This window comes from Atractosteus spatula, chromosome 7 (genome assembly GCF_055471065.1).
Source record: "Atractosteus spatula isolate fAtrSpa1 chromosome 7, fAtrSpa1.hap1, whole genome shotgun sequence".
Taxonomy (NCBI): Eukaryota; Metazoa; Chordata; class Actinopteri; order Semionotiformes; family Lepisosteidae; genus Atractosteus; species Atractosteus spatula.
The window spans coordinates 20099761-20114187 of NC_142712.1; the positions used below are offsets into that span (position 1 = coordinate 20099761).

At 35.2% G+C, this 14427-nt stretch overlaps 1 protein-coding gene across 2 annotated transcripts in view; it reads left to right on the forward strand.

The window, feature by feature from the left end:
- The window catches only part of LOC148830690 (cell adhesion molecule 2-like), a 691585-nt gene that overhangs the window by 649435 nt on the left and 27723 nt on the right, over nt 1-14427 (forward strand). Inside the window, exon 9 of one of the 2 annotated variants that reach the window (XM_088921768.1) lies at nt 9050-9169. The exons of the other annotated variant lie outside the window; for it this stretch is intronic. Within the exon in view, the coding sequence (XP_088777894.1) occupies nt 9050-9169 (120 nt within the window). The remainder of the gene's footprint in view (nt 1-9049; nt 9170-14427) is intronic. 2 annotated transcript variants of the gene reach the window in all.

Genomic DNA, 14427 nt, shown 5'->3' on the forward strand with positions numbered 1-14427 from the left:
TGCTAAAGGTATTCTATTTAGAACTTATATTTTCTCATACACAGGCATAAATGTCAGTTTCTTCCTTGGAGAACACTTGAGTGAAATATTAATTTAATGCATCAGCTAGTCTGATAAAATCTTCTAATTTTTATCCCTGAGATGCTTTTTTCAATAATTACCCATCTTTTGCACTGAAAAAAACTTTTAAGCACTTTTGTTGTTCTTTTTGCATTTCTACTACTGTATTTTTTTCATGTTTTAAATTATTTTTTCTCCCTTTCATGTAAGTATGGGTCTAAGCAAACTACTGTATATTAATCAAATATTTCCCTCATGGTTCACCTCTGTTGTTTTTACTTAATTGTAATGGTTTGAAAAGACTAGATTAATAATTAAGGTGCTATGAAAACTGAGTAAGGAAACAATCATTAGCCATGTCTGTCTTTGCAGTTTCAGTTGCTGACATCACATACTGTACATACAGAACCTGGTGTCTTTTCCCAATATTTTTGAAAATTGAAATCTCCCATAATAAGCATTTCTTCTTTTACTCATATTTTCCTGGTTTCGTTATATAACACATCATTATAATTAATAAACTACAATAAATTGCATTTTAAATTATAGTTAAGTGGCCCAAAGTATAGTACACCTTCTTCTAACAGTCTTTTCTGACCATATAGATTCTGAAACTCTTCAATCATCCAGATTTATTTCCTGTATCTTCCATTTCTCTTTATAATTCTGTGTATCCACTAATGCTGCAGTCACCATTTATGTTTGTCATTTTTTTGTTATTTCCAATTACATTATAATTACATGCCAGTTCTATTTTTTCTAGTTCATTCATAATAGTCCTGACATTTAGGTGTAAGCATTTAATTACGTTGTCCTTTGACATTTGATTTTTCCCTGCATTTCTCTTCTTCATTCTGTTCCAGTATGTCTCCCTTACAGTTTTCCCCACTTCCATTCTAGTTTAAATGAATTTTTATGTAGTTAAGTCTTTTCTCAGGCTGACTCATGCCCACCTTGTTTAGATATGTTTTACCATGTCTGTAGTTAGATGGTCTTGGTCCAGTTGCCAAAAGTGAAAAACCTATACAGTATTTGCAGATTCATATTTTTATTGGTTCAGCTTTGCAATGGTACAGGAGGGATTGTTGAGAAAAAGCACTGATGTAGATCTACTCTTGTTTTCAAAATATCAAAAGGTATTGGAGTTTGGTTTGTCTGAAAAGTGTGCTGTTTATGCCAATGTTGTATTGTATGTCTCAACATGCACATCAACAACTAGGCTTTGTAGTAGTGTTACAGTAAGCAGAATTAATTAGGTTATTACAAAAATAACACTTAATGTTACCAAAAAATATAATAGTGACCACTGTCAAATACTTAATGTCACACTTTTTTCTTGTTGAAATTTCTCTTTTTTTGTAGTCATGATTGAAACCTCAAAGCTTAGGAAGTTGTCTCAAGTAAAAAGCCAATAAAAGATCCGTGTAATCGATGCCAATAAACGATGGGGAATTTCAACCTCAGATTCAGTTAATTCCCTTTCTGAGGTTGCTTTGATGACTGATTGAAGAGAATTAAGCACTCAGCCTTTTCATTTTGAAAAAAGGAAAACCTTTTTTTTTCTTCAAAAGAGCCAAAGAAATTTAATTAGCACTTACATTTGTAACCTTTCTTATGTTATTATATTCTATGTACTAATTCAGCGTGACAAAAAGTGTGGTCACGCTGAGAAAGTTTGTTGTTTTTTAAGTGAAAAGAAAAATTAAGGCTTTCAATGCAATTTAAGAAATGGAGCAAGCTGCTTTTTTAAGCACAGAGAACAAATACTTGTTCCTGTTTACAGGACTGTGAGGGGAGTGACCAGATTAAAAATCACAAATACAACTCTTTAATTCTGCAGGTGTGAGAATGCCTCCAGACTTGATGACTGCTGCAGTTCTTTAGAAACTGTTAGCATCCAGCCTTTTCATTTTGAAAAAGAAAATGTCTTGCCATTTGTATTTTCAGAAGGCCAAAAGAAATTTAATTAGCACTTCCATTCAATGTTCTTAAAACCCAAGCAGCTTCTCCTGGTGTTCTGAAATGTCAGCCTTCATGTAGCAACAACAGTAACACAAAAACATTAAATGATGCTGATGTTATAAATCTGACAACTTTGCAGTGCAAAGGTAATTAGGTGCCACAGAAAAAGAGTACACTGCCAGAATTCATTAGTGTAATTGAAAATGCACAACCTACTCATTTTATTCATCAATGATTTGGGCGCCTTTCGACATTAAAGAAGCACCCAAATATTTCAAGTAGGTACAGTACAGTAGCTGTGAAAGCAGACACCTGAAGAAGGCTCCACAGAAGAAACATTGTGTTTCCTTTCTTCTCTTTACAGCATGGAATAAACCTTTACTTGTTTCTTTCCACCCAAATATTCCTTAAGAAGGATTTTAATTAAACATAAATAGAAGTAAACTTTTAGAATCTGTTTATTTTCAACAGAGTGCTTTAAACATAAGCTATGAAGGAAAGAAAGCTGCATTTTGGACATAATTTATTTTGCTGTGACATTTTGTTGTTGAACCGAACCTGGAGCTCCTACAGTTTTAGCAAATGTGCCATGATTGTGCATAGAAAAAAACATAATGGTATCCTACTGACTTTAATTCTGTCAAGTGTTGTTACAATAGTAGTGTTTAAACTCATTTTCCCCTACTGGTTTGTTTCGCTATGTGAAAATATCTCATTTTAATTAAGCTTTTCAACTTCATTATCACCTCTGTGGGCTATTATATTATGTGCTAGAATATGTCAGAGTAGCATGTAATATATGCACCACATTTCAAGATTTCAAAGGCTGATTGAACAAGAAAACTGTGCTAGTTTTCTTCAAAGAGATATTATTTGCTGAATCATCCCTTTCCATTTATAATTTTCTTGCATTCAATTTCTTACGTTGTTTCATGTTCACCATCTCTTACAAGTGCTACAAATATCTATCTCCATTGTTATCCTTTTCCTCAAAAATGTATTTGTTTTATTAATTTTAGTACTATCGAATCAAAGATTATCATTTATTTTAGGCAAAGAGTGTGTGATATTTTCGTTTTTTCACTGGAAAACTTTTATGATGGTACTGTGCATTTTTGACTCCCTTCAATATGCCCCTACATGTAGCTTTATCATTAAGAAAAGGGCACTTTATTATTATGAAAAGCGATTTGTGTTATTTTTATGTCACTTAGTATGAATTTCTCAAATATTATGTGAGCTATAAATCTGAATTTTTAGTCATATAAGCTTTTGAAGTAGGATTATTTCACTTATTGTTTCTAACAGTATTACCCAGGATTCATGTTTTATTGAATAATATTGAATATTATGCACATAAAGTAATTAAGATATTCTCCTTTGGAATTTGGATGTAAGAAGATGGAATATGTTATATGGCTCTTATTTAAATTCTTCAAAGTGATTCCATACAGTAGAGAATACCACAATCACTTTTTCTCTCCTTACTACAGTATAGTATATACTGTATTGTATAAAATACAGTATACAATATAAACTGCTGTATTCTGTATTCTATTTTCAATCTGCTTGTTCTTGTGAGGTCCCTAGATGCAGCTTGTTGAGTAGGGAAGACCAGACGTCTTTTTTCTCTGCAACAGATTCCAGCTTCTTCTGGAGAACTCACAAGTATTGATGAATTCTGTCCCGAACAGTTCTTTCAGGGCCCTGTGCAGACAACACGATCCGAAGGGAAGTGAGGAATACACGAGGAAAGAGGCATGCTAGGGGCTGGAAGGAAAACGGGGGGGGCGTGTCCATGGTGCGCTAGTGTTCAGGGGAGGTGTGGCCAAGGCGAACAGTCCAAGGGAGTCCGATGCAAATCCAAGAATGAAGCGAAAGTCCAACGCTGGGTAATCCATCCTGACAGACACACAGAAGAATTAAAAACCGGAGCGGGATCTGGTGGAGGGTCGGGGGAATAAAAGGGGGTAACGGGACCAGATGCTCCCTGATCCTGGACCCAGATGGTCAGGATGCCGTAGCGAAGCCTATGTCGTTGAGCCGCTCCTGGACTCGCGGGTGAGCGGGCTTCCGGGCGTCCATGTTCCAAAGCTGAGCCCCGATAGGCAGGAACGTCTGGTTTAAATAACACAGGGGCTGGAACTGGAGACAGGTGCTGGAGATGAATGAAAACAAAGCAGGGCTGGAGCGTCCTTAAGGGGAGGGGTTTACGATTGTGACAAATTTGTTCCCAGTTAGTCAAGTTACCCCTGTTTGAATGGGAATGCAAGCCCACCAGTCCTCTGATGCAGTATGACATGGAGAGTTTTCTTTTTCCTTTGCTTGTTTTTCTATTGAAAAAGTAGATTGGATGTTGTAAAATCCTTAGAATCTACATGTGCCATTGGAAAATTCATATTCCTTGTTTATTTTCTAACGTATATACAGTGTATATCTTTTCAATTCAGATACAGACACAGCCATCTAGAATGCAGGGACTGTTAGTTAGTATACATTGTAGGCACCAAGGTATCACAGAAAGCACTGCATCATGGCCGTTTTATTTCTTTCCAAAAATGAGACAGAATGTTCTTATCTCCCTGCTACCTTAACTCCAAATTATATACTGTATGTCACAATACTGTATTACACAAACATAATTATTGTTTTTTGTAATTAATACAGCATGCAATATAATTGTGTATCAATACTTAATAGAAAAAAGATCATTTTATTTTAGATTTTAATTATGAAAAATATATTATACATCGTGACTTTAAGAAATATTGTATTTTGTAGGAAAAGATGCCAGATTAAAATAAATGTTTTGTGTAGTGATTTGAGTGACTTTGTCATGTACATTGTAGATGATATTCGTCACTATACTATATTTAGATACTATATTTAGATCAATACCGTATTTACCGTGTTGATATTGCAATTTGCCATTGAGTTACAGTATTGTAAGAAAACCGGCTCAGGGACGCCAAATATGTAATCATAGCCAAAATGTAAATGTAGTGGCTCTCTGAAGGCACCAGTTCTGTAGGGTTTGGGCATTTACTGAGACAATTATTAATTGTAGCAGTAAATCACAAAGTTGATTCTTTTGATGGCTTTAGAATCCAACCATGCGACATAACTCAAACAACGCACACACACAGGTACTAATACGCGAGGATACATTTATTAATACATAGAATATGCATATAAACCTAACAGATCTTATCGAGAGGGTTATCAGAATACAAAAGATATATATTCAATCAGTTACAAAGTGTTACACATATCAAGAGGACATACGTTCAGTATATCATTCATTAAGACCGTTTCATAAATGAACTTGGTTATAACTTCTACATTAGATACTCAAAACAAGTACATAACTCTTAGGAATTAAATTGATATCAACTGGTTGGGATAACAATTTAATTCTCGAGCTGTAATGCATTGAAGTTGAATACTCATCCAATCTCTGGGGATTCATATCTCCTGCAGGCACAAACAATCAGCTGCAGGCTTGTTGCTGTCCAATCTGCGCTCTCTGGCTCCGTGCCAGGCTGTGCTGTGCGGCTTGCGACGGTACGCTGCTGATGCTCGCTGACCGGCTAGTTAGTGTTGGCTTTAACTAGCAAAGTTTGTGCACAGGAGAAAAGATGACTGTGGGTCCCAGCAAGTCAGGAAGAGGACCGGTTCGTTCCTGATGAAGAGCTAGTTCTGAATAGTGATTCAGCTTTCCACAGTTCCGACCTGTTCACGAGGCCTGCTGCTGGTTACTCTCTGGGAACCTCCACTCTAGACTCTTAGAACAAAGGAAAGTTCTGGCACTCGGACACACTGGCCGTTCCGTGGTTGTCCGGGCTGAATCTCAGGATGGACAGGAGGCGCGCTGCGAGAATGTCCTGCCCTTGGGAGCCTTCTGCTCCTGGGCCGTCCTGCCCTGGAATTCTCCTTTGAATTCCCTTTAGAACAGTCCATAGAATTCTCCACAGAATCTTTTGAATCACTCAGGCTCTCTGTGTTGCCTGTTTTTACCTGGAGGAACTTCAGCTCGTTCATTGGCTGAAAGTTCCATGGGCATCAGAGTCCCACGTGGGTTACTCGGCCCTACCAGTCCCTGATTGGTTGATCAAGGTGAGATATGAGTCACTTACTCCTGACACCTAGGAATGCAGTCCAGATGTCCATCTGGCACTCCCTAGACAGATAGGCGCCAATGGATGACCATTGATCATGATAGCCAGCTTAGCTAATTGCATCCCCGTCTGGGAGCTTGCTTCTTATCAAAAGAAAACATCTTAAATCAGCCTGCATGAATACTTTCTCTGTGGCTGCACCACAGAGATGGAGGATGAGATGGGGCCTCCTTTAGGACAGCATACCAACGCTTAATTCTGTCTTATTAACAAGCATTGCCGCTACAGTATGCACTACTCAAAATGTTTTAATATAACTTTAATGATCACTTGCAAAACAGTGGTGTAAGTAATGGCATCATAATGAAGACAGTCTGCAAGAACAATCCTAATATTATACTGTACAGTAAAAATATTACTTCACTGTATTTTTTAATGTGTGTGGCACATCAGGAAATGTAGGGTTTTTTTTATATGTTTTTGGTTCACATTGCCAAGTTAAAAACTACATGCTGTGAAAGAGACACTTCATGTTCTCTTTTAAATAGACTCTTTTAAAATAAAAAAAACATTAAACACGATTCTGTGATGTCAGACGACACATTGGAATATAAATTTAAAAAGAACATACTGGCTTACCTGCATGGATATACACAAATGTATATACCTGTATATATATATATTCATCATAAAATTAAAGAAAGGTGTCTGCAGGGAGAATCAATATCCCTAAAGTTCTGCACAGCCACATTTCAAGCAGTTTCTAAGATACTGAATCGGGACGGAAAAAAAAAGAAGATTAATGGAACCTTCTTATATAGTCCATGATTCTCTGACTGCATAATTAAATTTGTACTAAACCCAAAGGAACTGCAATTACAATTTTAAGAGATATATGAACCTAGCATCCAAGCAGAACTGAGAATGAATTTAAATGTTCGCACCTTACAGTTACAGTTTACTTAAGGAAACTAAAGCAAATACTGTTAAGCTACAGTACAAAACATCAACAGCTTTGTGCATTGGAAGAACTATAATCATCTTAAAAGAACATACAGTATATAGCATCTGCAATGATTTTGGAATATCAAGTATGATTCTAAAGGGTAATCTGCCTATACCTATATAACAAGGTTTTTGGCTACTGTTGCTTATGTTAACATATGGAAGTAAAACATAAACACCAGCAAAAACAACAGAGAGACCACAGAGCACCTAGAGACACATGGAAAGATACACATGTAGGATAACAAGGAGAGTCAGAAGAGAAAATAAATGGATTGGAGCACAAACAAAAGTGTATGGCATTGTTATAACAGCGAAGAGACTGAAATGTCAGTGGGTCAAACACACAACAGGAAGGACAGATCATTGTTGGTAGCTGGATCCCAAGAGGCCAAAAACAACCAAGAAGATAACCTCCTGTAAGATAAAAAGGTGGAATTAATGCTAACAAGACGCTTGTGGAGACCTTCATTTAGCATTGGATCGATAAAGGCTAGAGGTGATTTGAATGTTTAGACATGTCTTTAAATCACTAACAAAAACTGTGTCAACATGAAAAATAATGAACACATTACAAAATATAATAGCTATAAAAATGGAAATCCTTGAAGGAAATTCCACATTGCTAAAAACAATTGTCGTACTCTTTTCACTTTGACTTCCTTCCACATGCCCAAATGTCTTACAGAACCCTTTATACGGTATATAATAGAAACAGATATTAAAAAATAATAGAACATTGAACTAAACTTCCTGCAAAATCTGACAGGCTTTTAAGTTAGAAATGTGTCATACTGTATCTGTAAAAATCAGCAAATTTTCAACAAGTCAGTTAGCTCAGCAGGTAAGTGACATGTGCTTAATGTATTAATTATTTAGGATATTTTTGCAGTACAAGCATCTTTTAAAACATAAGCCCATCATATAAATATATAAGCCCAAAATATGAATAAAGTATGTGCCAAATATAACAAATAGATACAAACATCAGAATACCTGCATATTTTGGTTACTTTTGTCATTGATATGTGTTATTGGAGAATGTAAAGTCAAAATGGTTGACATGGTTGTTTTATAAAAGTGGTTGTTTTATAAAACAACACAGGCAAAAATAATGGTTTTACATGAAATCAATTTTCAACAATACTTTCATGCACATGGTATTAATATCAGTATGTTTTTGTACCTATTCATTTTGTTCTCACATGTGTGAAATAACATGAAAGTTAAAGTTTTTAGAGATACAACTTTTCAGAATTGAGAGCATGGTTATATAAAACTATGACAGAAGTAAAACTTCCAGAAGATAAGAAGGAGGAGAAGAAGCATAAAACCTCACTTTGGTGATTTATTGCCTAATGTGTACTTGTTAACATTCTAACTCAGATGTTTAGGCAAACAAAAGATCTCCAATCTCTGGCACCATTACCTTCAGAGCAGTATCCTCTATCCTAGACAGAAATTGAACAATAGGGTCATTAATATGCATTCAATGTGTACAAGGTCATTCATTTAAACCAAGACATTCATATCCCAATGGTTTTATCTACACATTCTTTCTACATTTTTCTTTTACTTTTCAAGTTATAGTCTTGCTCGTCTTGCCATTCAGCTAGGAAAAGTCTTCTTACAGTACATGCCAAAATTGTTTAGAGATTTTCCAGTAAGGGCAGCAGGAAAATAAGTACAGAATATCACTTGTATGTTGTGTCTTTATGTGTACTGTATGTATACATTTGTGAATGCTGAATGCTTTGCACGCTCCCATTTTTGTTAGTGAAATGTTTATATATTTTCTTGCTTTTGACAGTTTGACTTGTTTGCCTGTATTTTTTTTCATTTTCATCTTGATAAGTTTTTTTGTTTGTTTGCTTGTTTGTTTTTGTTTCTGTTTCATTCACCAGATTTACCTACCACTATGCCTCCATCTTCAACAGCCCCTTCCCAAACCACCACAACAGCCACAACCACTGTATTATTAGAAACCACTGCCACCACTTCAGCAACAACCAGCATCTCTGGAGGTATAGTATTGTACCAAAAGGTGTATGTATTACTATGTTCTTCAGCCTATAATCAGTTTCCTGTCTGAAGATACTTCTATTAACTACCATAAACTTTTGTCTTCATGCTTCTGCAAACTCCATCTTATCATTTCTCAAAGGTCTTCCTTGAGGTTTTTCTAGTCTTTTAAACCAAAAATTACTTTCTTGTTTGGCCATGAACCTTTTTGATCTATGCCATGTACTGTATATTCACAATTTACTGTACATTTACTCTTAACGTGACATCATAAACTTCTGTGACCCAAACCTGTTCATCTCTCTTCCTGTCTACTTATTCCAAGCATATGTCTTGACTTACTTCTCTAGGACTTAATTTTTATGTTCAGGTTCCAGATTGCACATCCATATCTTATCACAGGCAACCCATGCTGATTTTTAAATGTATTTGACTTTCTGACACTTGACTGTTGATTTTGAAGGACAAACCACTTCCATAAAAACCTACACCAACAGTAGTGAACTAGCAAACAAAAGGTAGAACAGTTAAAATTCCAGACATGGAAAAATTAGGAGAGCACCAGGAGATGATAGCATATTGATTGATATAGATGTTTGAACATTTGCAGAATGTTTCTGCATTTCAAAGCAGATGTATAAATACCTCAGGTATTACAGGCCAATAGACTTGTTTCTAATTGTCTGTGTTCTCTTTACCAAGGTATTGATAAACAGGCTACAAGGAAAATTGGACTCAGTCCAGTCATCATAATGGGCACATTTGAGAAATAGATTGAACACCATGGACCTGCAAGTTGTAGGACAAGTATTTCAAACTCACAGCAGCACAAAAGACCACCATTAATAGGAATCAATGACTATGAGAAAGCATTTATCTCTGTATACACACAGGATATGTGTTGGAAGGCTTAAAATTATAACCACTGTATTAAAAATCATTTCATGAGTTAAATTCGTACCAGTGAGAAAAAAACAACATCAGAAAGGTAACACAAATATATTGAGAATATCAAGGCCAAGAAAGAGGATACAATATCTCAAAATCTTTTTATAGGCACTTTAGGAAATATGTTCAAGTCTCAGGATAGGTATGACAAGAATCTGAAGTTTAATGGAGCCTACTTAGTATTACTTCTATAAATCAAAATTGTACCCCATACCTTCACAGTCACATACCGTTTCCCAATACTGAAAGGAAATGAGAGATATTTATAGACAAAACTGAACCAAGAAAATGTAAATCAATCAGGCTTATGTCTGTTAAAGGTAAAGTTTTGGAAATTATAGAGCTAAGCTTAGAAAGCATTAACATTTTAGGGAACAGCTTGTATATATTTGGAAGGGGAAGGTCTTGCAGTAAGCTTTTGTAAAGGTCTTTAGTAAAGGGTTTTAAAAAATGTAATCTGAGGTAATGTTTACACATTTCATCAATGGATAAAGAACTTTTCAATGGAGAGAAACAGATTGTCATCTTAAATGACACATCTTTTAATTTGGACCATGTAAGTAGTGGTGTGCCACAGGGATCCATTTGACAGTATATCAATAATTCAATAGTTCTCATCAAAAAAATCTGTAGATTCATTAAAAAGGCAAAAAAATGCTTGGGTTTGTAGTATAGCAAAAAATGTGTAATTCAAAACATGTCATGTTTAAGTTTTACTATGTCCTAGAAAGACCTCATGTAGGACATTTTTTTGATCACCTCAACACAAAAGGTATAGTTGTATAAAGAGGTCTAAGAATATCAACATGAATGATTCCTCATGTAGAGACAGGATAATGGAAATAAATAAATTTCTAGAGCAAAGGAGATTAAGAGCAGAATGGATGCAAGTATTTAAGATTCCAAGGGGTATAGATATGGTCAATCCTGGGGAGTGTTTAGAAATAGTCAGAAGCAAAACCAGGACATGTGGTCACTAAAAGGGAATTAATTTTCCCTTTTAGGAAAATCTTCTTTATACAGAGTACTGGATATCAGGCTTTCCAGCAAGGTAGGGGTCCATACTCTTTTAAGAAATAACAATATATAATTTTAGTTTAATTTAGCTACTAAACTATGAATTGAACAAAATGGGCCAGATGGCCTCATCTCACTTACAGTATATCCTTTCTTATATTTTTCAAATTCAACTCAAATGTGAAATGGAAAAAAAAAACACTCATGTCATGCAGAGCGGATGTAATCTAAGAAAATGAGCTATTCCAGGAATCACATTAGAAACCATATACTGTTGATATTGCAGCTAAATGCTCTAAATCGTGTTGCCAAGCAGCATATACAGTACCACCCCTAGGTATTTGGGATATCATGCAGTATAAACATTTTGAATATCCAAACTCTCCATGCAGATCTTCAAAATTTTAACTCTGCTCATGTACTGTAAGTCAACGATCTAAATCATTTATTCATTATGTGAAAAAACAAGTGCAATTTTACATTTTAATCAAGCTTCAGTTTAGTAGATTAGGATAGTTATAACTCCCCTAAAAGTGAAAAAGAAAGTTTACAGTATTTGAGAATATTCTGGTTAGATTTCCAGTGTGCAATTTTCTTACTTTTTCAGCATTTAATGTTGTAATGATGGGTCATTAGGGAAATGAGAGAAGACCCTCAAGGGTCTGTGGGCATCATGGTGATCGTGATTTTAATGAGACCATGGATTTGGTTTTAAACAGTTATCATTAAATGAGCACAGTTTCAGCTGAAAGGTACAGTATAGTGAATCTCTAGTGCCCGAGAGTACAGGAGGTTTTAAATACATTTATATTTCTGGTAAATCTGGCATATTCAGAATATTTCAAGAAGATAGCTCAGATCTGACAACGATCTTGAATTCTGTAAATCTTCTAAAATTGAAAACTGTAAGTTGTTTCAAGAGCATATTTTTCTTATTTGTTTTCTGCTTATATTAAGCTGTCTAGGAGGGCTCAATGGTTATAAATAGGGTATTTCAACATAAACGGAAATCGCAAATAATTGGGAGAATATTAATGGGAAATGTAAATATTGAAAGTCCCACTATGTTACACATTTTAATTCAAATCATCCCAGAATGCATTTGACAAAAAATACTTATTTTTTTGTCTGCAAAATTATTTCCTCATATCCCTCACAATTAAATGTACATAATTAGATCAATGGATTCTTTCAGTGGCACCTTATACTAAAGCACCATTCATATGAGAAACCGAAATCAAGTGTAAGGGCTAAAAACTAGCATGCTAGATGACCACAATTATGCCTACGTCAAGTTCTCTGCACTTTCGGATTTTAGTATTTTTACAAAACTAGTAATTCATTTTTGGAAAACCTATGGTGATTTAATAGATCAGAAAATGGTACTACTATAGTCATTTTTTAAGAAAGGGTGTAGTACTGTACAGTACATTCATTACATGACTCAAAAAATGCCAAACATTCCCAATTTCATTGACTCTTCTTATGGTCATTTTAAACAAAGCAGCGGCAGAGATAGAGGCATCTATACAGAAGATTCATTTGATCCCATTGAATGCCCACTGAAGATGCTGAGTATGCACAGCATGATCTGTAAATAACTGCACAACTTAACCGTTTATGTTTTTTGAAAATCTTATGAAAAATAGAACATTGACAATTTGAATTGAAAATTGAAAGTACAGTACATTTTTTCAGCAAAAATACACTATATAAAAAAATCATGACCTTGAGCTTTAACATTGTATCCAACGTCTCCTCTTGAACTTCTTCTCAGGACAATTCTGCTTTGATTTTACTACTTTTAGTCTCTGGGGATGCTAGTCTAGGCTTTTTCTCTTACCTTGCCATTCAGTATTTAGCCAAAATAATGTTGCACTGCTTTTCATTGCAGGTCACCATTATACTTTGCTCATCTTGTGGTAATGTGTATTGCAGTTGTATACGATCAGACAGTGTTAGTGGAGCAAAGTTACTGGTAAAACTGCTGAAAGCATTATTTTTATGGATATAAATTGGATAAGTTTGTTTTTCAAAAAATAAATTAAAGTTGTGCAAGGCTTTGGCTTTTCTGCAGCCCTGCAGGAGGACTGGATGAACTGGGGAATTAGTTCGAAAATGGGCGGGTAGATGGATGGATGGTTTGGATTTTAAATCTTGAAATGTTTGCTGTCATTACTCAGTGCAGATACGTCTCAGTACAGCACTTAGCAGTTTCGGCTCACTTTTCAAGATTCAAACTTCATGCTGTTAGGCCTTTCTTTTTTAACACAGAGAACTATTTTCTTTTATGTAATGGTGATCTATTCTGCTTGCCTGCAATTGCCCTGCACAGCAATTGCAGTTTACAAGAAAGTGCTGTGTTTTATTATCATTACTGTACAAAAATACCTTATTTTAAAAATAACTTAATCCTTGTACCTCTAAAAATAACTCAATATCTCACAGACCTGAAAACCAGACTCAGAACTACTAACCAGTCTTTCATAATGTTACATGTCGGCAGGTTGTGATCAAATAATATAAATGAGGCTAAAATTCCAAATATACAATCAAGCCCTAACCTCAGTTTACCAACTGATTTGTGAAACTTACTGTTGTCAGTGAATACAATGGCGATAATAAATGAAAGCATTTGGGTTCTTTGTTTCTAATTTATAATTATTTATAGAAAGAAACAAACGTAGAATGTCTACTACTGTTATTTACAATTATTTAAATAAACTGTCAATACCTGGGACCAGCATTATACACAATCTGTAAGCCTTCCTTGCTAATGAGGGAAAAAATAAATGAACATTTTTATTCATTTATAATAGTATTCATATATGCACAGCTATAAAATAAAAGTCACTTTGCCTAAATTCTAAGATAGATATCTTCTAGGCTCAAACAGCCTGGTAGATTTCCTTAGAGTTGCCTGCAAAGAGGAAACCTACTCACAGTGCTATTTTGTCCTCACTGGTAAGCGAGATCACAGAGCTTCGAGTGGGAATGTACTGTATGAATGGTGGCTGTTTTGTTTGCTATCATAAAAAGGGGTTGCTTTCTGGCCTCAAGACTTTTCTAGTAATTTCAAGATGTTTCTAAACCTGTCTGGACACCTGGCCTCTGGACATTGTGCCTGCCTCAATAGATAAGGGACAGTTGTAGTGCTCCAATCAGTCTGACTCCAATAGTCCAGAGGCTGCACATTATCTTGCCTTAAAGATAAGGAATACTGATATGTCTAGTTAATCTCTTGATACCCAGTCACACACAACAGTAAAATAATCAACTCTTCCTTTGAAGTTTT